Source organism: Myxocyprinus asiaticus, chromosome 34 (genome assembly GCF_019703515.2).
Source record: "Myxocyprinus asiaticus isolate MX2 ecotype Aquarium Trade chromosome 34, UBuf_Myxa_2, whole genome shotgun sequence".
NCBI classification, from domain to species: Eukaryota; Metazoa; Chordata; class Actinopteri; order Cypriniformes; family Catostomidae; genus Myxocyprinus; species Myxocyprinus asiaticus.
The window spans coordinates 34,243,776-34,265,408 of NC_059377.1; the positions used below are offsets into that span (position 1 = coordinate 34,243,776).

Consider the following 21,633-nt stretch of genomic DNA (forward strand, 5'->3'; position numbering starts at 1 on the left):
CTTTATGTTTGACCAATGGCAGATGAGGGGCGTATTTGATAAGCTTTTTTGGGGGGGGGATTTTTCCCCTTTTTCTCCCAATTTGGAATGCCCAATTCCCCTTTGTGGTCACATAGTGATTCACCTCAGTCCAGGTGGCAGAGGACAAATATCAGTTGCCTCCACATCTGAGATTGTCAACCTGTGCATCTTATCACATGGCTTGTTGAGCACGTTGCCACAGAGACATAGTGTGTGTGGAGGCTTCACGCCATCCACCGCAGCAACCATGCTCAACTCACCACACACCCCACTGAGAACGAACCACATTATAGCGACCACAAGGAGTTTACCCCATGTGACTCTACCCTCCCTAGCAACTGGGCCAATTTGGTTGCTTAGGAGACCTGGCTGGAGTCACTCAGCACGCCCTGGGATTCGAACTAGCGAGCTAGCGAACTCCAGCGGTGATAGCCAGCGTATTTTCCCACTGAGCTACCCAGGCCCCTGATAAGCTTTTTTGAAAACATTGTTTATTTTTGAAATTCCATCCGGTGGCACTAGTGTTGCAGAAATTATATACTTCAGCTTTAAAGGGATAGTTCACCCAAAAATGAAAATTCTCTCATCATTTACTCACCCTCATGCCATCCCAGATGTATATGACTTCCTTTCTTCAGCAGAACACATTTGAAGAAAAATAGAAAAATATCTCAGCTCAGTAGGTCCTTATAATGGAAGTGGATTGTAACATGATTTTTGATGCTCCAAAAAGCACAGACAATCATCATTAACGTCACCCATACGACTCCAGTGGTTAAATGAATGTCTTGTAAAACGATACGATTGCTTTTGGTGCGAAAAAAAATCTATATTTAAGTACTTTTTAACTATAAATAATCGCTTCGGTTAAGGTATGTGTGTTCATGAGAGGGCTGAGGTCACGCAGTCTCTCGTGTGAGGGTATTGGCATTGGCATGTTCATGCGAGAAGTGACGCATGCGCAACACACCCGGAAAAAGCAGCGTTGTTTACAAATGAGTAAAAGGAACTCTGTACAGACTGAATGCCGTAAACAAATTGACGCAAATTTAAACAAAGATGTCAGAAGATTTTGATTTACAGGAGGAGATACAAGTTTTTGCACAATCATATTTATTTGAACCTGAGTACTCTAACCAAGAGCATAGGGAGATGGAGGAGGCTGGACCAACAGCAGCACAACAAAAAGCCTAAGAGACAGAGAGCTCAGGAGACATGGTGGTGCACATGTAGGCAATGACAACAGAGGTAGAGAGTGTCTGCTTCAACGAATAGAATGTTGCCATGCCATCACTGGAAAGACCGTGTGACCTTAGCCCTCTTGTGAACGCGCATACTGCTGCTTACTGGACGCAATGATTTAGTTAAAAAGTAATTAAATATTGATCTTTTTCACGCCAAATGTGATCATATATCTTTATAAGACATTCATTTAACCACTGGAGTCGTATGGATGATGTTAATGCTGATTGTCTGTGCTTTTTGGAGCATCAAAAATCATGTTACCATCCACTTCCATTATAAGGACCAACTGAGCTGAGATATTTTTCTGTTTTTCTTCAAATGTGTTCTGCTTTAGAAAAGAAGGTCATATACATCTGGGATGGCATGGGGTAAATGTTGAGAGAATTATCATTTTTGGGTGAACTACTCTTTTAAAAATGGTCTCCTACGACATCAGGCCTTTTTGTTCTAATAGACACATAATTTATAAGAATGTGCAGTCTACAGTATATCAACAGAATTGGAATCACATTTATTGTTATTTTTTAAAAGTTGGAATAGATTTTTTTTTAATGCATTGATCACTATTAAACACATTTTTCATTTGGCTTTCCAAATGTTTTATTGACATATGCTCAATATTTATGTAATTTCTTGAAAACCAGGAATCACATAAAGTTAGTTAAGGGTCAGTTCGCCCAAACATGAAAATTTTGTCATTATTTACTCATCCTTATGTTGTTCCAAACCAGTATGACTTCCTTTTTTTCCTTTTGGAACACAAAAAGTAATGTTAGGGAAAATGTTTGCCTCAGTCACCATTCACTTTTATTGTGTGGAAAATCCCTAACCCAATCCCTAACATTCTAATATGTCGTTTTGTGCTCTACAGAAGAAATGAAGTCATACAGGTTAGGAAAAAAATGAAGGCAATTAGCCTTAATAATGACATACTTTTTATTTTAGGATGACTGTCCCTTTAATTTGTTGAGTTATAAATTACGTTTTTTTTTATTTATTTTTTTATAAAAAGCTATTTATAAGTGATTACTTTGCTGTCATACTCCATAGGCTAATTTATGAAATATAAAGGCTGAAACTCTCTTCTCAATTCCAAGACTCATCCCCGCCTACCTTGACCCCTTATGTCGAGATTCTGGAAGTTCTCGAGGGCACCAAGGTGACACTGACCTGTTCCACTGCACTGCCATGTCCCTCACAACAACCTCTGATGCAATGGAACCCACGACTAGGAGAACAGCTCACACCAAGCCTGCAGGTAAATATAGCAGAGAGCAACTTATTGCTTTGGTATGTTTGGAAAGAACATGAGGTTTGTGTAACACATTCATGACGTCAAAATGGGTGTTTAAAGCAAAACAGCTTCGAAAGCAAATTTTCCCTAATTTCTGTCATTATTAAAGAAATACTTCACCCAAAAAATGAAAATTCAGTCGTCATTTACTCACCCTCAGGTCGTTTCAAGACCATATTACAGTACTTTCTTTCTTCTGTGGAACCCATAAGGAAAAATCCAGAAGATTGTTGATGCTGCTCTTTTTTCGTGCAATGAAAGTGAATGGTGACCTAATATCTCCTTTTTGTTTCATTGAAGAAAGAAAATCATATGAGTTTGGAATGACATGAGTAAATGATGATAGAATTTTCTTTTTTGAGTGAACAATTCCTTTAAATTATTCCATAAGCGAAAGTGTGTCCAGTCGGTGGCATCCCTTACAAAAATTGAGAGTTCTGGCATACTTGCTACAAACTTGCCGCAAATTCGCCACTCATTATTTTCACATGCAAATGAGCTTTGCGGTAAACTCTTCATTATCAGCAAAGGTTTATCACTATTTGTGAAGAGCTGCAAACTTCTGGCAAACATTTGTGGCAAACCGCAAAGCTCATTTGCATGTCAAAATAATGAGTAGGAAAGTTTTCAGCAAGATTGCGGCAAGTTTGTCAGAACTCTAGATGGGATGAATTACTGTGATGTAATGCTATATAATTGTACATTTTTTCTTAATAAGGTCCTCCTTTAATACACTTAATTTGTTTTCCTAAGGTGGATGAATTTGGACAGACACTGCTGGTTTCCTCTCAGATGTTCAATGCAACACCTCTAAATGACCAGCTTAAAGTCTCCTGCTCTCTTTTGTACAACTCCCAGGTTGCTGAAAGACTAGTGAAGACCAGCACTACCCTCAGAGTGTTGTGTATGTTGAACACAGAATGAAAGGAAAACAATCATAAAGCAATCAATACTATTTATGCAATATAGATTTAATTATATATATATATATATAAATGCTCTCTCTCTCTCTCTCTCTCTCTCTCTCTCTCTCTCTCTCTCTCTCTCTATATATATATATAATTAAATCTATATTGCATAAATAGTATTGATTGCTTTATGATTGTTTTCATATATATATATATATATATATATATATATATATATATATATATATATATATATATATATATATATATATATATATATATATTTGCTGTATAATTGTGCACATGTTAAATGGATTTACTCACCCTCATGTTGTTACAAACCCCTATGACTTTCTATAATAGGACTGACAGTCTCAGTCATCATTTACTTATGATATGGGGGAAAAAGATGCAATAAAAGTAAATGGTGACTAATACTAACATTCTGTCTAACATCTCCTTTTGTGTTCCATGGAAAAAAGAAAGTAATACAGGTTTTCGAGTGCAAATACTGTATTATGTTACGCTTTTGTGTCTGAATGGGAGCAATTCACCACAGCCATAATCCAATATCTAATGAAAAACATTCAGAGAAGAATGGAAACTGTTAGAATGGGTCCAACTCACTATTATTTCCAAATGTTTTGAAATTAAATGCTCAACAAGCAAAAATGGGTCTGATGTTTGGATGTCCACTAACTTTTGGCCATATAATGTATATTAAATACTAATACTAATTATACTATCCTTTTTTTTTCTTTTCTTTTCTTTTCTTTTGGTCAATCTTCTGTTTCAGATGCTCCCAGAAACACCATAGCCCTGTTGAGTCCTTCAGGTCCAGTGTCTGAGGGGAATGTGGTGACGCTGAGCTGCCATAGTGAAGCCAACCCTGCTGTTCAGCGCTATGAGTGGTACAAACACATTGGGGCTGGGAATCTCATGTTGAAGGATCAGGGAAAGATTCTAACAGTGATAGCCAGTGTTAATGCTCAGGGTCTGTATGTCTGCAAGGCCTACAACAACCATGGGACCGACCAATCGATGGTTGTCGCTGTGGAGTTAAAAAGTAAGTCTATAATATTTTAATTATCTTTTTACATTTACAGTAAATCTATCTATCTATCTATCTATCATCTGTCTAGCTGTCTGTCTGTCTGTCTGTCTGTCTATATGTATTTAATGCACACAATTACTTCAATACACCTCTTCTATGGTGAACATGTTTTACATTTCTGAATTTAAAAAATTATAAGTAGAGAAGCAGATTTGTTTAGCAATATTACTATTTGACAAACTTGTGTCCGCCAAATTAAGGTCATCATTTGACCTTTTCATGACATGTCAAGGTGAGTTCAGGTTGTCCAATACCTCATAATATTTATTTTTTTAAAAATGCTTTAGATATGTACACTTACATGTATTCAAGGTTTCAAGAAAATATGCTTTTTACTTTTGATCATTAAATCAAAAATTGTATTTTCAAAAATATATTAAACATTTATAAGAACATGGCATATGCATTGCATGCTAACTGTATTTTTTTTTTAATCAGCATACTGTAGTCCAGTGGTTTTTATCTAATGGTTATCACCAATGATGAAAGTTGATTCATGGCGGACAAACTCTTATTTTTGTTTATTTATTTATTTTATCAAAGTCTGTGGCAATATTTTTTTGGCTGCAGAGGGCAATCACTTGGACAGTCAGTTTATGGCGTAAACAAGAAATTAAACAGAAAACCACATCAAAAATACATAGTTGATGTGTAAACTCGCTAACCTCCAGAATGTTCATTCTCAGACCATGTGTAACTGCAGTGGTGAGAAATAATGCTTTTTATGTGTGCTTGATTTATGTACATAAGATGGATTAAATTGGTTAGATTTACTGCTCATCTTTTGGGTGTTCTTGTTATGGTATGCAAGTAAATGGAATTTGTTAAATATTCTAGTCACAGTTTTGTTTTTTGTTTTTTTTCTTTCTGATTGTGTCAGGTTTCCAGTGCTCCATAGCACCATATATCATGTGTGGACTTCTGACATTTTTATTAATTCTCATAACTGCAGTTGATTTGGTCAAATACAAAAGGTGGGTTTTTGAAAACAAATGGCAAAATGTATGACATCCATAACATGAGGTCACAAGAGTCAACTAGAAGTGAGAACAGCTGCCTGCTTCCTTCCTCATTTAAGAAAAAATATTTAATTTTAGCTGCCACTGCAGTCTTATCATTCATACATCATGTACTAAACATTTTCAGAGTCTAAAACTGCCAAAATAAGGGATCATACTGCGCTCACAAACTTGTTTCATGCTTGTGAAAATGCTATGATAGCAAAAACCTATACCATCTGGCATATGAATGTCATTGCGTAAACATTCAGCACACAAATTAAAATCACGTTAAGTACTAGTGTGATTATTAAACCGAAATGCTGCGATTTAATGGGATTAATATATAGTTTGCATGTGCTGCACGCTTCAAAGTAAACAGATCTTGTTTTAAGAATGTTTGAATGTAAATGTGAAGCCGGTTGCTCATACCAAGAAGCTCTAAAACACCATCATGAGCATTTCATGTTTGTAGCAGATGACAGCGAGCAGAGTGCTAATTCACTACGTAGTGCACAGCACAAACAGACTACATATTTATTTAATGAAATACTAGCCTTTTGCAGTTTAATAATCACACTGTTTATAGTACAATTGTATATCACTATGTAATATTCACTGCAATACTACTACTACTACTACTAATAATAATAATTAAATAAATAATAAATAATAATAAATAATTGTATTATATTTAAGCAATACCTCACATCTGTGATTCTCTGTTGTGTAGCACTTGATAGAATGAAATGATAGAACTATAAAAATATTCTAGATAATAAATGGCACTTGTTTGGACTAATTCTACATTTCAGTAAAATTGTGATTTCAGAAATGATTGGCATATTAGTGTTGGCTGTTACTTTAAGCTTTTGTTTATTGATGTACTTTTAGCAAATTATTGCCATTTTTTTTTTTTTTCTAGCTTGTTAAAAAGACTCAAGGTAAGTACTTGACACAACGTCATTTATAAATCATCCAAAGATACTGATGACCCTGCTTATAATGCCATTGCCTTAAAATATGAAGAAGCCAGTTAACACAATTATTATTGCTGAGCAATAATTTGCTTTGTTTTAGCACAAATTCACTGAGCACAAACCAGAAAAATTCAATAGCATTTTGGCGGCTCTCATACAAATGTGAAAGTACATTAAAGTAAATATATAGATTTTTATATATCAATATTTTAATCAAAACAATGAAATTATAAAACAAAAGTGTCAGGAGTGGGACAAAAGCCATGCAGGTGGCTGTCATTTACATGTAAGTGTGGAATGCATGAACACAGAATGATAGTTCTTTCAGGGCAATACATTAACTGAATGTAAAATATCTGTCACTTTAAAAAAAACTGATATACATTTGTCTGCTATGAGCATTTGTCTTTTGTGTTTATAGCAGGTTGAAGGTATGAGAGAACCCATGACATATGCCACCATCCAGAAGACCAATGATTCCTCAGTGTACAATATAATACAGGTCAATATTTAAACATATTTTTGCTCTATATACATATATTACAGGTCCATGTGTAAAATTAGTTCCTTTCCAATAGTTATTGTACTTAGTATTATTACTATTTTGTTAAAAGATATAATAATAAAAAATCCTCAATTGTAACTTTATAAATATGAATTTGAGTATATATTTTGGTATGCATTGAAGGCCTGCTGCTATTTTGCAAACCTATAAGCCTAGTTGTTTACCTGTCAAATAGTAGAAGTATTTAATATTAGTTGTATTTAAATACTATGATGCTTTTCCATGAATTTATTTAATCAAACTTTGAATCAAATAAGTGGTTATCCATTTCCTTAGACAGGAAATAGACTAAATATTTTCTTAGAAAACAGGAGCTGTGTTAGTGAAATATAAACCGATACACTGATCACTAGATGCTTAATAATGTTGTATGTTTGAAAACTACATACTGTGTGCAGGCAAGGCGGAGGGAAGACATTTCATGGAAATTGTAGCACATCTTGTTATGACAATATCACCATACCATTACTTGCCATGTCCAGATATACACTAAGCAAGCCTCTGCACTCAAATATGTATAAAAGACTACAATGTACTTCTACAACTGTTACTTTCTCATATGTGAAAGAACAAATCTGGGATGGAGATCTTATACTGTACATTAAGGCAAGGATAGTGGGTATACATACTAAGTGTAGTGTTATATAGTAAGTACAATGCATGTGCTTGATGCATTATGGACCTCTGCATACTTCTTTTTTCTGCAGGCAAGTGCTAGCAGAACGGAAGAGGATTATGAAAATAGAAACTGGGACAAACATTAGCTTTAGTCAAAGCTAAGATTTTGTTCTCCAGACACAATGTGCTGTAGCGCTCATATGGAAGATGTGGATTCCAATCTGGCCTTCATCATGTCTTGATTCTTCTCCCAATCTTTTCTTGTCATATCTCTGCTTTTGGTATTTTTCCTCAGTTATTGCATAATTATTCCTCATATTAACCACACACAAAATCACATGCAGTACTGCATCTCTCTTCTCTCCCCTACAGAAAAATATACTTCTATTACTCTTTCTTTTCAAACAAATTCTTAGAAATGTTATTCTGTTGCATCTTTCTGTATAATATATTTCATATCTAGTGTTTGTGTATTGTGTATGTTAATGTACAGACCAATAAGTGTTTGGACATTTAAGCCGCATTTTCAAATGTAAGAATTCATTGCATAGATAATAAAATATAAACACAACAAAAGATAACATACTAGACCTTTTCTCAGAAATAAATTCACATTTCTGAGCCATTTTTACAATGTATAAAGTCAGTTCCCCTTGAGTTTACACAGGTGTCCTTGCAGAGTAACCACAGGTGAAATTCATCACATTAACTATTTTAATGTTTCACTAACATTTTACAACCAAAAATACTTTTGTCTTCATTTTGAACAGAATATCATAAATAGTATATCTATTGTGCAATCATTTAAAAACTAACAAACTTCTTTTCTTTTCCAGTGTTTTGCTTGAAAAGAGTGCTTGTGCAATCTTTCATAAAAACAAATGCTTCTTAGTTTGATATTTGGTAATGCAGTGATATTCACATATTTTCAAGTAAGTGTCCAAATACTTTTTGAAAACACTGTATGTTATATTGGTTGAGGTTTTGTGATGTTATTCTTAATCCTTGAATTCAAGAGCTGATCATTACAAGTTTTTAAATACTTAAATTCTTTGTAAACAAAGATATATAAGACATTTTTTCCTCTCAATTTCTTGCAGTTACTCATTTAGTCACTCTCTCTCTCTCTCTCTCTCTCTCACTCTCTCTCTCTCTCTCTCTCTCTCTCTCTCTCTCTAGCATTCTTTGCATTCCGTTAGTCATTGAAAAGCAGATTAGAGATGAAAAATGGTGTGACGAAAATGGAAATCCCTCTCCCCTTTTAGCTACTTATGTATGTGTGGATGGCAGTGTGTTTGTGCATCATTGGAAATCATTACTGGATGACTGTTACTGGTGAATTAAACTTGAGTAAGAGGTCGTCTTTTTGTTTATTTCTGTCTGCAAGAACAAAGATTCAGAACTTAAAATAGCTGATTAATATGGCAAACTTTTAACATGAGGCAAGGAAGGATGGATAAGAAATTACGTGCAACATGTTAAGACATTTTAATGAGGCAGACCAACAATCTTTTTTAAATTATGATCAGATTGAACAAAAGTTTCCAAATGGCTTATGATGCTTCAAAGCATGACGTAGAAATACACAATCTTTCTGACTCATATAGTCACATATAATGAGGTCAAATGAAATTCCAGCCAGTGCTCTTTACTGCATGTACATCTCTATGTGAGCATATAACATTTGTCAACAATTAACTATAGAGAGCTGTAATGTAAACACTTTAGACAAGCGCGGCTTTACAATTTTCTCTTAGTAAAAGCCTTCATATTCATACACATAAAAGATGAGGGGAAAATAATTAAATTAAGTCTCCAGTAGCTGGCTGACACATCTGAGTTAGGTGTAATGAAGTTGTTTTTTTTGGTTTTTTTTTTAGTACAAATGCCTAGTCTTTGACTAAATTGTGCAATATTGTTTATTCTGGTATTAAGAATTAAAGTGTAAGATTTTGAAGCTGAAGTTTGTTATTTCTGTGCGACTAGTATCACCAAACGAAATTGCAAAAATAATAATGTTATACACCGGTTTCACAGACACTGCCCTCAACTTCCATTGGATGCTCAAACAGACAACCCTGCCTCCAAACTTGTGGCATTAGTTGTAAAGGTGCTGGCGAATGCTAAATTTAATGTTTTGAAAGTGCGACAGAGCCACAGTGTTTGCACTTTTTGGGGAAATCAAACTACAAATGGCTTACATATATATAAAGATTTTTTTTTCATAGAATGATCATTTCTTTTTTGTTTTCCACCTAAGAGAGAAAGTAAAGGTTTGGAATGACATGAGAGTGAGTAAATGAGTGAACTATCCCTTTAAACTGGGATTAAAGAACGAATTCTACAAATTCTATAAATTCAGCTTTACAGTAAGACACAAACAATATACATGTCTGAAAGGAAAAAAAAATTCCTTCAAGTGCATACATTTTAAAATCCCAGCTTTATATTTCAAAGCCTATAGACTATATGAACTTTAAGGGGTTAAGGGGCATGGAATAATAGCAATGCTGTTCACGCAGCAGAAAAAAGGTTCTGCAATGACGTCACAAACGGCAGGAGACCCATTGATGATGGCAGATGCTTGGATCATCCCTGAAAAATGTGTGTGTGAGCAAGTCTGTGTCTGTGAGTGCATAATGAGACATTCAGTCATTGAAGACTGGTACAACCTAAACTAGCCTGTCTGGGCCTGTTGGCCTACATCACTCAAAATATAAGTAGTGGTAGCTGGACACATTTTGATCGTTCACTGTTATCTCAAAATTGACTTTTACTGGAAAGAGTGTGTTTTGCCATATGGACATAACAGTGTTAGGCCACATAAATGATAACACTGTGAGTTATTAAAACTACTGGCTTCTGTACCACTGGATTAGTTTCAGGATTCACCCTTTTCACTGATGTTGGACATTCTTGCATGTAATCTCACCCCTTCCTCCAGTCCCAGTGCCAACCAATCTCCTGATAAATTAACCACATACTGATTTTCCAATTTCTATGCTTTTACCTCTATTTAATGTTTCCTTGTTCAACAGAACAGAACAAAAAAATAATGAATAATCTTTTTTCAGCAGTTAGTTCCGGTACTCTAATCTGATCGAACAAGCAGTGTAGCGATAACGCTGATATACACTGGGCACTTTATTAGGAACACTATGGTCCTAATAAAGTGCCCGATGTGGTCTTCTGCTGTTGTAGCCCATCCGCCTCAAGGTTCGACCTGTTGTGCATTCCGAGATGCTATTCTGCAACTACTATTGTACAGAGTGATTATCTGAGTTACTGTTGCCTTTCTGTTAGCTCAAACAAATCTGGCCATTCTCTGTTGACCTCTCTCATCAGCAAGGCGTTTCTGTCCGCAGAACTGCCGCTCACTGGATGTTTTTGTTTTTAGCACTATTATGAGTAAACTCTAGAGACTGTTGTGCATGATAATCCCAGGAGATCAGCAGTTACAGAAATACTCAAACCAGCCCATCTGGCACCAACTGAGATCACATTTTTCCCCATTTTGATGGATGATGTGAAGCTCATGACCCATGTCTGCATGATTTTATGCATTACACTGCTACCGCATGATTGGCTGATTAGATAATCACATGGATATGTGTACAGGTGTTCCTAATAAAGTGCTCAGTGAGTGTATAGCATAACAGCTCAGAGAAGCTTCTCTGTATGTATTGCTTGTCTGTTTTTGTGGCGTTCCAAACAGGTCCAAACTGACAATGTTTGATCCTGCTTCAGTTTAGTTTGAACTGTTTATGTTAACAGAGCAAAAATAGACAAAATAACTGGTGATATTGTGTCTTTTTTTTAAAAAGTTATTCTATAGAAACTTCTTGTTGATAGAACTGTTAAATAAAAGCAATTAAATACTTGTAAATATGCACTTGTATTAAATATCTGCTTTTAGTCAATACAACAGCACTCTTGCTTATGTAAAATTGATGTAAAATAGAAATGTCCAAAGAGTGGCGCCAAATGCGAGTAGTACATTTTGTTGTAAACGATGTAATACAGTCAACAGAAACATTTTACTAACTCTACTACACCCTAACCCAAACCCTAACCCTAAACCTAACCATTAGTGGAGAAATTATTTAATTTTTTAAGTTAAAATGCAATCTCTGTATCGTGCTAAACAGTGTTTGATATAAACGTGATAACTTCCTGGTTTACACGGAGCTAGAACTCACGTCTCGGAGGTTGCTTGCACAACACATTTTTATTACATCTACAGGGAAATGTGTTCACGATTTTGAAGCTTTTCGCTTTTCACATTTTTGAAACAAAAATGTCTGGTGGGGAATTGCGCTTGACAGTAATTTGTCTGAATGGGATTGATTTCAGGGTAAATGAACTTTTGGAAGCAACATGTCTATTTCCTGTGTGATCATGTTGTAATTAGGAGGATATTGTATGCTTTGTATAAATTTGCTTAAATATGCACCAGTCCATGTATGTGTGCTTCCCCAACTGAATCTTTGTTCTTTCTCAGTTTTTTTCCGCATACATTTAAACATGTTAGGGAGTGTTTCCTAGCTGTTTTTTCTCATTGTGGCCTTTGGCACTCTTAAAGTTGCTTTGGAAAAATCATGTGTTGTGAAAAGTGCAATACAAATAATCTGAATTGATAATGTTTAACCCTAAGTCTCTAAGTGCTGTGCATTTACATTTTAATACAGAGTCAGATCCTAGATCCTTTATATTAGGAAAAAAAAAGGTTAAGTCAGTAAAACACAAGAAGAAATACAGAGAGAGGCAGAAGAAAGACAAAACCAGGGTGGCAAGCTTAGCTTTAGATTCTTGACTATGATCGATTTATTAATAGAGTAGATTATGTTTGTTTCTGCTTGATCATGCATTCCTTTTTAGGAATTTAAACACCTCAAAGAATCCACCCACTTGGGCTTAACGTAGCTTGTCAGTACCGCACCCCTTCTCACCGAAAAGAAGATTGCTGTGTCAAAAAATTTTATGCAACTTCCTCTGTTCAAAAAGTATGGATCGCCGGGACAAAGCATGTTTATTTAAACTTAATTATAGCACATAGTTCACTGGCATGCATGACTCTGCTCCAGCAGTTCATTATAACATAAATGGAATATCCTGTGGTGAGTAAGGGTGTGTTTTCCATCCTTGGAGTTTTTCCCTGATGAATGTAATTTTTGCAATGTAATTGTTATTGTTACTATGTCGTTGTATGACAAGAGCTGTGTAATGTTTCCTCAAAAAATTTCTCCATTTGAGTACTACCGAAAAAAATTACATCACACAGGTTTGGAACAACAAGAGGGTGAGTAAGCAATGACATCATTTTAATTTATGGACCAACTTTTCCTTTAATCTATCTCTGCATAATAAGATTACTAGACCACTAGATTCTAGGCTACTCTGACCACTTCCTGAAGAGGTACAGGATATGACCCCACACAGTGCTAACAGCGCTTCTCTTAAAACATATTCCTTTGCTTTGCAGTCAAGGGAAAAACAAGAAAGGAAGAAACAAGAATGAGTGGGAGTGAAGGAGAAAATGAGCAAGGGAATGCATGTATGTGCGCTCAGGCAAGAGGACACTTGTGCATGTTGGATGTCTGAGTGGAAATAACAGTGAGATGTGTCACAGGAGGCCAAGCGGACAATTTGTCGGGGAGAAAAACAGTGGGGAGCCACAGTGGGCTTCAACTCTTCTAGACTAGTGTGTGTGTATGTATGTTATGACTGTGTCCTGTTGTGAATTGCCAGTAATTTATCTAAGAACTGTCTCATGTCTCATTTTAGTCCCTCATCTCTTCAACATTCCCCTATGGCGAAGTGTAATCGGATATAACTGTAATTTCATTCCTATGTATGTAAAAGTTCACCTATCTAACCACAAAAAACAAACTAGTAATTGTCCGATTTGGTGATACAGTAGTTTGTGATTGTACGCATCCACTTAACATGGGTGCGTACTGATGACATCATTATTTGGCAATAGAGTCTACTACCCCTAGGATAAAAAAATAAATAAAAATCACAAGTGAGAGCTATCTAAATGTTTTCTCTTAAATTAGATTAAATGAAGAACAAATTGAAACTTTGCTTAAAGGGATAGTTCAACCAGAAATGAAAATTCTTTAATTTACTACACTCATGTTGTTTTAAACCCATATGACTTTTAAAAAAGTCAGAGTCAGAGATGTTGGGCAGAATGTTTAGTCTCGATCACCATATACTTTCATTACATAGAAAAAAGATGCAATGAAAGTGAATAGTGATTAAGGCTATTAGCCTCTAATATTCTTCCAAAATTTTCAATGTATGAAGAAAAAGATCATAAGTGTTTGGAACAAAATGAAGGTGAGAATATGATGAATTCAAATTAATTAAATAGTTCTATACCATTCCATTTGTTCAAGCAATTGTCTCATTTGTGTCTATTTTTATTCCTCATAAGGAATTTTAGGAGAAGCGTTTAAGAAGTAAAGTTGATACTTTCTATTAAGTCTCACAACAAAAGAGCAACCTCAGATCTGTGTACATATTAAACATTAGAGGAGATAATTCACTAAGTTGTTTTGGAGTCACAGAAGCCACCCAAGACAAGAAATCCAGAATTAGGAACACACAGATCTGAAACCATCAAGATGATAATGTAAATAACAGACTAAACTGTTAAGTTGTTTAGAAAAAGGTTTAGCGTGAGGGGTGTGTAGGACTGTATTTTTTTTTTTTTTTTTTTTTTTTTTTTTATGTGAATGAGTCAGAGTGTGTGTGTCATGCCCATACTATAAAGGAGAAGCCTTTCACTTGTTCAAATGTTAGTAGGGTGATAACACAAGTTTGTACACTGTTTACTACTTGGGTGTTTGGGAACACAATGAAATGTAAGTTTGTTTTCCTTATTTTATTTCCACTTTAGAACACAATCAGGGGAATATGCTGTAGTGAAGGCATACAAATGCAAACTGTAGAGGGTGGGTCCTATGGATGAGTCTTTGATGTCAATGATTTTTTTCAAAGTGCACTCAACCTTTAATGTACAAACCATAATAACCACCAAAGTATTGAAATCTAACCAACTACTGCAGCTCGTTAACCTCAATACGTTAAATCTAATACCTAGATGTTGATTATGCATATTGGGTTAAAAAATTGCATATATATGACAAAACATGGATTTAATATTTCTTATTGTGTAAAACATAGTTGACTTTTTATATTTTTATGTTCATTTTCATTGAGTTAACTCTTTGAAGTGAGCAATGGAATGGTTTAGTTAGATCTACTGTAGCTGATTACTGTGATATTTGTTTATTACCGTAACAGTCAAGGCCGAAACCACCATAGACCCCAATATTCAGATTAACCGATATGGGTTTTCCGATTTTTGATACTTAAAGTGTTATATCTGGTCCTCCAGATTTGGTGTATGTGGTTACATCCTTAATAACAGTCAACATCAAGGTCAAGGGTCAAAGATTTGTCACCCTGAACAAAAATCTAGGCCACTTGTGACATTGAAGGTAGTCGAACCACTAACACTTATTCAAAATCTGTAATTTATTTAATGTTAATTATGTAATTAAGGTGATGGTTTCAGGGTTTTGCTTCAGGATCAGTGTTCATGGGGAACCTTTGCATTTTTTTTTTCTTTCTTTCTTTTTTTTTTTTTTTGACATGATAATGTCCAATTTGAAAATCAGCATGCTTATTTACTCAGGAACACTTCAGCTCTATTAGGGCAATGCTATCTTCAAATTGTGTTAAAAGAAGTGAACAAATGCTATCAGTGTGTACCAGAAATTATTTTCCACCAGTACAGACAGCTAGTCTCACATCTAACTGAGTCATGATCCTTCACTTTGCTTAAAACGGTTTTGATGGAGATCGCCACCATGCTATCAAATTTACGAGGGTGGCATGCAATGGTTATCAGCCACCTTGGCAATATCTCCATTTAGAAAGGTTTCAAAGCATGTTAATGGTGCATATAGCCATTTATTTCCTTCTAAAGCTTATCAAAGGGCTGAATGGCACAGCTATCACATATCTGCTAAATGTATTAATTTAAAGGCCTCAAATCTTCAAACAGAGTTAGGCCATGGCTCATTTGAGTTTGCTGTGGCTAAAGACTGGTGTAAACATCAAACAGGCCAGACGGTTAGCCAATTGTTAGTGTAACAGAGAACTTGATTAGGCTTGTTTATTTCTAGGTTTGATGCAAGAGATGGGTTTAATTTTGATAAAATAATTGTTTTGTGAATAAATGTGTATAAAATATGAATTCTTACACTTAATTAGATGGTAAATTAGGAAAAACAGAAGTTAACAATGTTAAATGTAGCATTCTATAGAGAACATTTGACTATTTTTAGAACGAGGGGGTTTTATTAATAACAAAGTGGCAGCCAACTGGGTTTTCATTCAGTGATATGCAAGAGGATGCAGATATTCCTAATGACTTCAAAAACAGACCGGACATTCCTGGATTTTGCAATTGTATGTTTTGCTTTTATTCCCAGTAGGTGTACCTAGTTCTACCAGTTTAGTAACATTTCATGACCTCACCTCTTTGGCTGCTGAGTTTGTTACTTTATGTTAAGTCTGTAATTGTAAACGTATGCCACCATACACAAGAACCATGACATCCGGAAAAATGCTGAGTCACATCCTTTCATTCAAATAGCACATCTTTTAATGTATTAATTTTTAAGAGAAATGTCCTTAGCAACACAACCCATAATCAGTTAAACAAGTGTGTATTACATTTTTGGGAAATTCCTAGTGTGATGTGCTCCAAATAGTCCCATTTGGTGTAACCATTACAAGCCAAGAGGATGAGCTCTCTGTGCAATTTCATTCATTGATCTTTTCTTTTTTTTTTTTTTTATGGATTAATGCAGCTGCTGATGAAATACATTGCAGCATTTATTTGAAAGTTGTGACTCAAAGTAGCTGAGCGACAGTTGTTCAAATTAAATACAAGAGAAATCAGCTTATTATTTTTTGTTGATGTTGTTGACAGTGACAACTGGCTGGACCATTGCCATGATCATCTTGATGTCTTTGGCTAAGTTCTTCACGACAGCTCATCCCACTCCTATGCCACGAAGAAAAGAGGGTCTGCAGAAGCTGCAGCGAGATTTGCGCAGTCTGTCGAAGAGCTGGCCTGGCGTAAGTTCTGATTTGCTGTGTTTCACTTTGCTCTTTATGTAAATGCAGGGTTCCCACAAGTGAATTTCAAAGTGACTTTTCCAGTTGTTCTTGATGACTGGATTAGGATTTTTAGAGACTGCACTCAAAAAGAAAAAATTCTAGTCAGTGAAATATTTTAAAGCTGGGCAAAATTAGAAAAATTCATTTCCACTTTTCATGATTTTATTAAGTTTAAAAAATACCATTTTAAATTTACCTGGTATTTCCAGGTTTTCCATGACCATAGGAACCATGTAAATGGTTTACCTATTTATTTCTGGAGTAAACACATACAAGAAAACCAATACACTTTTGATTCATTAAGCATTTTGTTTAACATTTTTCAGGATATGAAAGAGATATTGCAAGACTTTGAACATGATCTTACCTCCCTGCCTGTGCTGAACTACACAGCAAAAGACCTGACATCACTTGAGGTAAAACATCAGCATCTCTTCCTCTTCTTGTTCAATAACTGTCTCAAGCAGTCAAATTCCTATTTGTAAGCAAAAATCCCAGTTACAATAAGGTACTACAATGGAAATAAATGGGGCCAGTCCATAAACATTAAAATACACATTGTTTCAAAAGTATTGCCACAAGACATTATACATGTTAACATGATTTTAGTGTGATTAAATCAGAGATTTACTGGCGTTACCACATTTACCAGATTACAGGGTTTACCGCCGTTGTGTCGTCATACTGGATAACCTTACACAGGTTAGGCTAGTATGCAAATTTATCATCTTAAAATCATGTTAACACATATAATGTTTACGTCTTGTGACTATACTTTTGAAACAGTGAGTATTTTAATGTTTATGGACTGGCCCTATTCACCTCCATCGTTTGTGTCTTCTTATAACCTTGACTTTTGTTCTTTTTTTACAACGAGGGTTAAGTGTAAATTACTTTTTGGAGTAATCAACATTATGCCACAAATATTGACGATTGACCTTAAGCTGTACTGAAACCAGAACATTCCTTTATCGGTTTAAATTCTCTTAATTAAATGACCTGTCTGGAGTTCTTCAGAGCTGTGTATTTACTGACTTGCAATATGCTATGATCAGAGTTGTGGTTATGTTAACATATTATTAAATTAGAATTTCTTTTGGTGCAATGGTTTAATTCCAGAAAAAAATGAATTCCATCTGTGACATCTGGCTCCTTTGCCCCACAGGTGAGCAGCACATTAGCACAGCTGTACTCTGGTCTTAAATCCTTCATGTTTCATCTCGACTGGTTGCAGAAGAATCAGGAACAATCAGAGACTGATTTTTCTAAGACAAAGAAGATTTTTCATCAAGTCCAGGCTATCAGCCGTACCCTGCTCAGAGAGGTAAGAGCTCCAGCTCACCAACAGGAGGGAGTTACTGTATATTTAAAACAAATATATAAACAGTTGTGCATGTCACAATGTACACTCACTGAGCACTTTATAAGGAATACTATGGTCCTAATAAAGTTCCCGACGTGGTCTTCTGCTGTTGTAGTCAATCTGTCTCAAGGTTGGACGTGTTGTGCATTCTAAAATGCTATTCTACTCACTACAATTATACAGAGTGGTTATCGGATTTACTGTAGCCTTTCTGTCAGCTTGAACCAGTCTGGCCATTCTCCGTTGACCTCGCTCATCAACAAGGCATTTCTGTCCACAGAACTGATGCTCACTGGATGTTTTTTGTTTTTGGCACCATTCGGAGTAAACTCTAGAGCCTGTTGTGTGTGAAAATCCCAGGAGATCAGCAGTTACAGAAATACTCAAACCAGCCTGTCTGGCACCAAAAATCATGCCACGGTCGAAATCACTGAGATCACATTTTTTCCCCATTCTGATGGTTAATGTGAACATTAACTAAAGCTCCTGGCCCATATCTGCATGATTTTATGCATTGCATTGCTGCCACATAATTGGCTGACCAGATAATCGCATGAATAAGTAGGTGTACAGGTGTTCCATTAAATTGCTCAGTTAGTTTATAATTAAAAAGACCAAAAGAATGCTTTTCCACCATCGGGTCGAACAGTTCTAGTTGCCGATCTGCCATTCGATTCAAGGTAGAGTGAAAACATACTGTAACTTTAAAAACTCCAATCCCAAAAAGACTATTGAAACTGAACAGCTCATTCTGAAATCTGTGAATTTCTCATGTCAGAAACCCAAGCATTAAAAGAGATCTTCTAAATCTTGTTACAGATCGGGACCACACCTTCTGAGCTTGTCTACCCCACCCTGCCTCCTCTGAATACAGCTTGGAGCATTTACCAGGCCACTATGGAGATCAATAAGAAACTGTATTACTTTTGTGACTGGTACTCTAGAGCTTTAGGAGTCCTGAAACATAAACAATAATGACTCACATCGTATGACACCAGTAGTCCTCACCTCAACTCATCTCCATGATGTCAACCAATGGTGAGGGTAAACAGGCATCTTCTTACTTGCCTTAAAGTTTCAAGGAATGGGATGAATCTTCCAGCCTACATTTCACCACTTTCCTTGATTACACTTTACTAAGTCATATGATCTTCCATTCTGCCACATTCCACCATTTGACAGTCCCTAATGTATGATGATACTGTTTTTATTCTGTTTCATTTGTAAGTTATGTATTTAATATTTAAGGTTATTTATTGGAGAGTTCTCTGTTTACAATGAAGTATTTTTATACAATGAATGAGACAATTAGCACTTGTGTGTGTCATTTCAGTATGGGATTTTGTATGTAAAATCAGCTGCACCAGTTGCAACCACAACAACCACTAGATGTGGCTAAGAAATGTGTTATTGTGGTTAAACGGTGAAGTATAATTAAGTGTTGCATTTCAGGACCTGCACTAATTTATCAATCCTATTTTTGTAAAGTTACGTTCTTTGCCACAGTAGAAAATGCTCCTGGATCAGCATCCCTGGATCAACCTAAGCCTTAGGTTTAGGGCTTGAACAACGTTCTTATTAACCTACAGTATTATTTCCCTCTGGTTTTAGGGGCAGCTAATGGCTAGGATTGGGGATAGGATTAGGACTATGTTTGTTAGACAGGAATGTCTCCCCAGAACCAATGAAGATGTTTATCTAGAAACACGTCCAACTTGGCAAATATCAGGGTCACCAAATGATGATACTGGGCATTCAGACTGATAACACAAAATAACAAAGTTTCTATAGGGCTAAAGAATATAACAGCTGCTGTGAACATAATGAAACGTAGCTTGAAGTGTACTTAAGGCATTTCTATTGTTTTATTCGGTGTTCTTATATGTTTAGTCTAAATGAAAATTAAGTGCCAACATAATGTAGAGATAGTGTACTAATACTAAGAAAGAGGCCATTGCATTACTTGAATCCATTGTGAATAATGCCGAAGTCCTTTTCATTTTGTCAGAGGTGTAGTTGAATGGAAAAAATGACACATTTAGATCTGATATAATCATTCAGTTAAAAGTTTCATTCACGCAAACCAGGCTTGTGATGCTCAGGAAATGAGAAGATGTTAACATCTGATAATGATTTGGAAAAATCATTCTGTCCAACAGTACTACGTAAACCACACTTAATTTCACCTGGCTCTGCGTTTGCAAGCTTAATGAGTTGGATGTATTTTCTGTGTTTTTTGTGTTTTTATATATACCAAAATATATTTATTTTTGTATTTATTTTTTATTTGACTTTTTTTTAATGCAAATTTTTATTCAATAAAATTATTTCACATAACAAAGAGCTATGTTAAAATTTTTCTATCTTTTTGAACACATACTGCCTCCCTCCAAACTTAACCTTTAATTAAACAGTAAAACTATAAACCAACCATTATAATTTCTGATGTTCCGATTTTTTCATTTATCAAATTATATTTGGATTTTAATATGCATTCTTATTTCACTCTGTGAAATTTTTCACACTGAAATACATGTGAAACCAAATTTTGCCAACTCCGTCTGGCTGCACATTTTCACAGGTAGTCAAGCTGAAGTACATCCAGACGGTTATAAATTGCTTGCAATAGTGTAATCAGCCATGGATGTCAAGATCTGTGTCACGATGCAGATACCAAACACTGCAGAAGGAGGAAACAGGATATGTCCCTTGACTCAGTGTGTTTAAAAAAGTTACGAAAGACTTTGACAGTGAGGGAGTATAAGACTTGGCAGCGTTGAGAAATTCACAGCTGTTGAATTTGTCATGCTCACTAAGAGAGGGGTTGAAAACGAAATTGATCATGTTGCCCGGAGTCATTACACATTTGTCAAAGCCATGATACTCAAGTACAGTATAAAACAGGCAGAGAAATAGAAAAGCAGGTTATTGCATGATAAACAAAATTTAAAAAAAGATTAAATGTAAAATGTGTAATTTTTTCAATGTTAAAGGGATAGTTCACCCATCATTTACTAACCCTCATGCAATCACAGATATGTATGACTTTATTTCTTCTGCTGAACACAAACAAAGATTTTTAGAAAAATATCTCAGCTCTGAAGGTCCATACAATGCAATGGAATGGTGGCTAGAACTTTGAAGGTCGAAAAAGCAGATAAAGGCAGCATAAAAGTCATCCACACGACTCCAGTGGTTAAATCTATATCTTCAGAAGTGATATGATAAGTGTTAGTGAAAAACAGATCAATATTTAAGTCCATTTTGGTGGATGATATTCACAAAGAATGCGAATCACCAAAAACAAAAGAAGTGAAAGTGTA

The 21,633-nt window shown here is 35.4% G+C and overlaps 2 protein-coding genes across 5 annotated transcripts in view; both read left to right on the forward strand.

The window, feature by feature from the left end:
* Window positions 1–8,489, forward strand: part of si:ch211-171h4.5 (sialoadhesin) — a 10,344-nt gene extending 1,855 nt beyond the window's left edge. For 2 of the 3 annotated variants that reach the window (XM_051670623.1, XM_051670624.1), the window contains exons 4-10: window positions 2,364–2,524; window positions 3,314–3,464; window positions 4,265–4,534; window positions 5,463–5,556; window positions 6,506–6,524; window positions 6,982–7,062; window positions 7,833–8,489. In XM_051670623.1, coding sequence (XP_051526583.1) covers window positions 2,364–2,524; window positions 3,314–3,464; window positions 4,265–4,534; window positions 5,463–5,556; window positions 6,506–6,524; window positions 6,982–7,062; window positions 7,833–7,889 — 833 coding nt within the window. In that variant the 3' untranslated portion in view covers window positions 7,890–8,489. Of the gene's footprint in view, window positions 1–2,363; window positions 2,525–3,313; window positions 3,465–4,264; window positions 4,535–5,462; window positions 5,557–6,505; window positions 6,525–6,981; window positions 7,063–7,523 lie in introns of all 3 variants that reach the window. The other variant, XM_051670625.1, reaches the window with a different exon arrangement.
* Window positions 8,490–12,420: 3,931 nt separating this feature from the next.
* Window positions 12,421–20,559, forward strand: il11b (interleukin 11b). 2 transcript variants are annotated; one of them, XM_051670941.1, is made up of 5 exons: window positions 12,421–12,860; window positions 16,757–16,905; window positions 17,274–17,363; window positions 18,113–18,271; window positions 19,130–20,559. In XM_051670941.1, the coding sequence occupies exons 1-5, from the start codon at window positions 12,809–12,811 to the stop codon at window positions 19,283–19,285; spliced, it is 606 nt and encodes a 201-aa protein (XP_051526901.1). In that variant the 5' UTR covers window positions 12,421–12,808; the 3' UTR covers window positions 19,286–20,559. The 2 variants fall into 2 exon arrangements, with proteins under 2 accessions (XP_051526901.1, XP_051526902.1); XM_051670942.1 differs by lacking the exon at window positions 12,421–12,860 and adding an exon at window positions 14,567–14,615.
* Window positions 20,560–21,633: the final 1,074 nt, after the last annotated feature.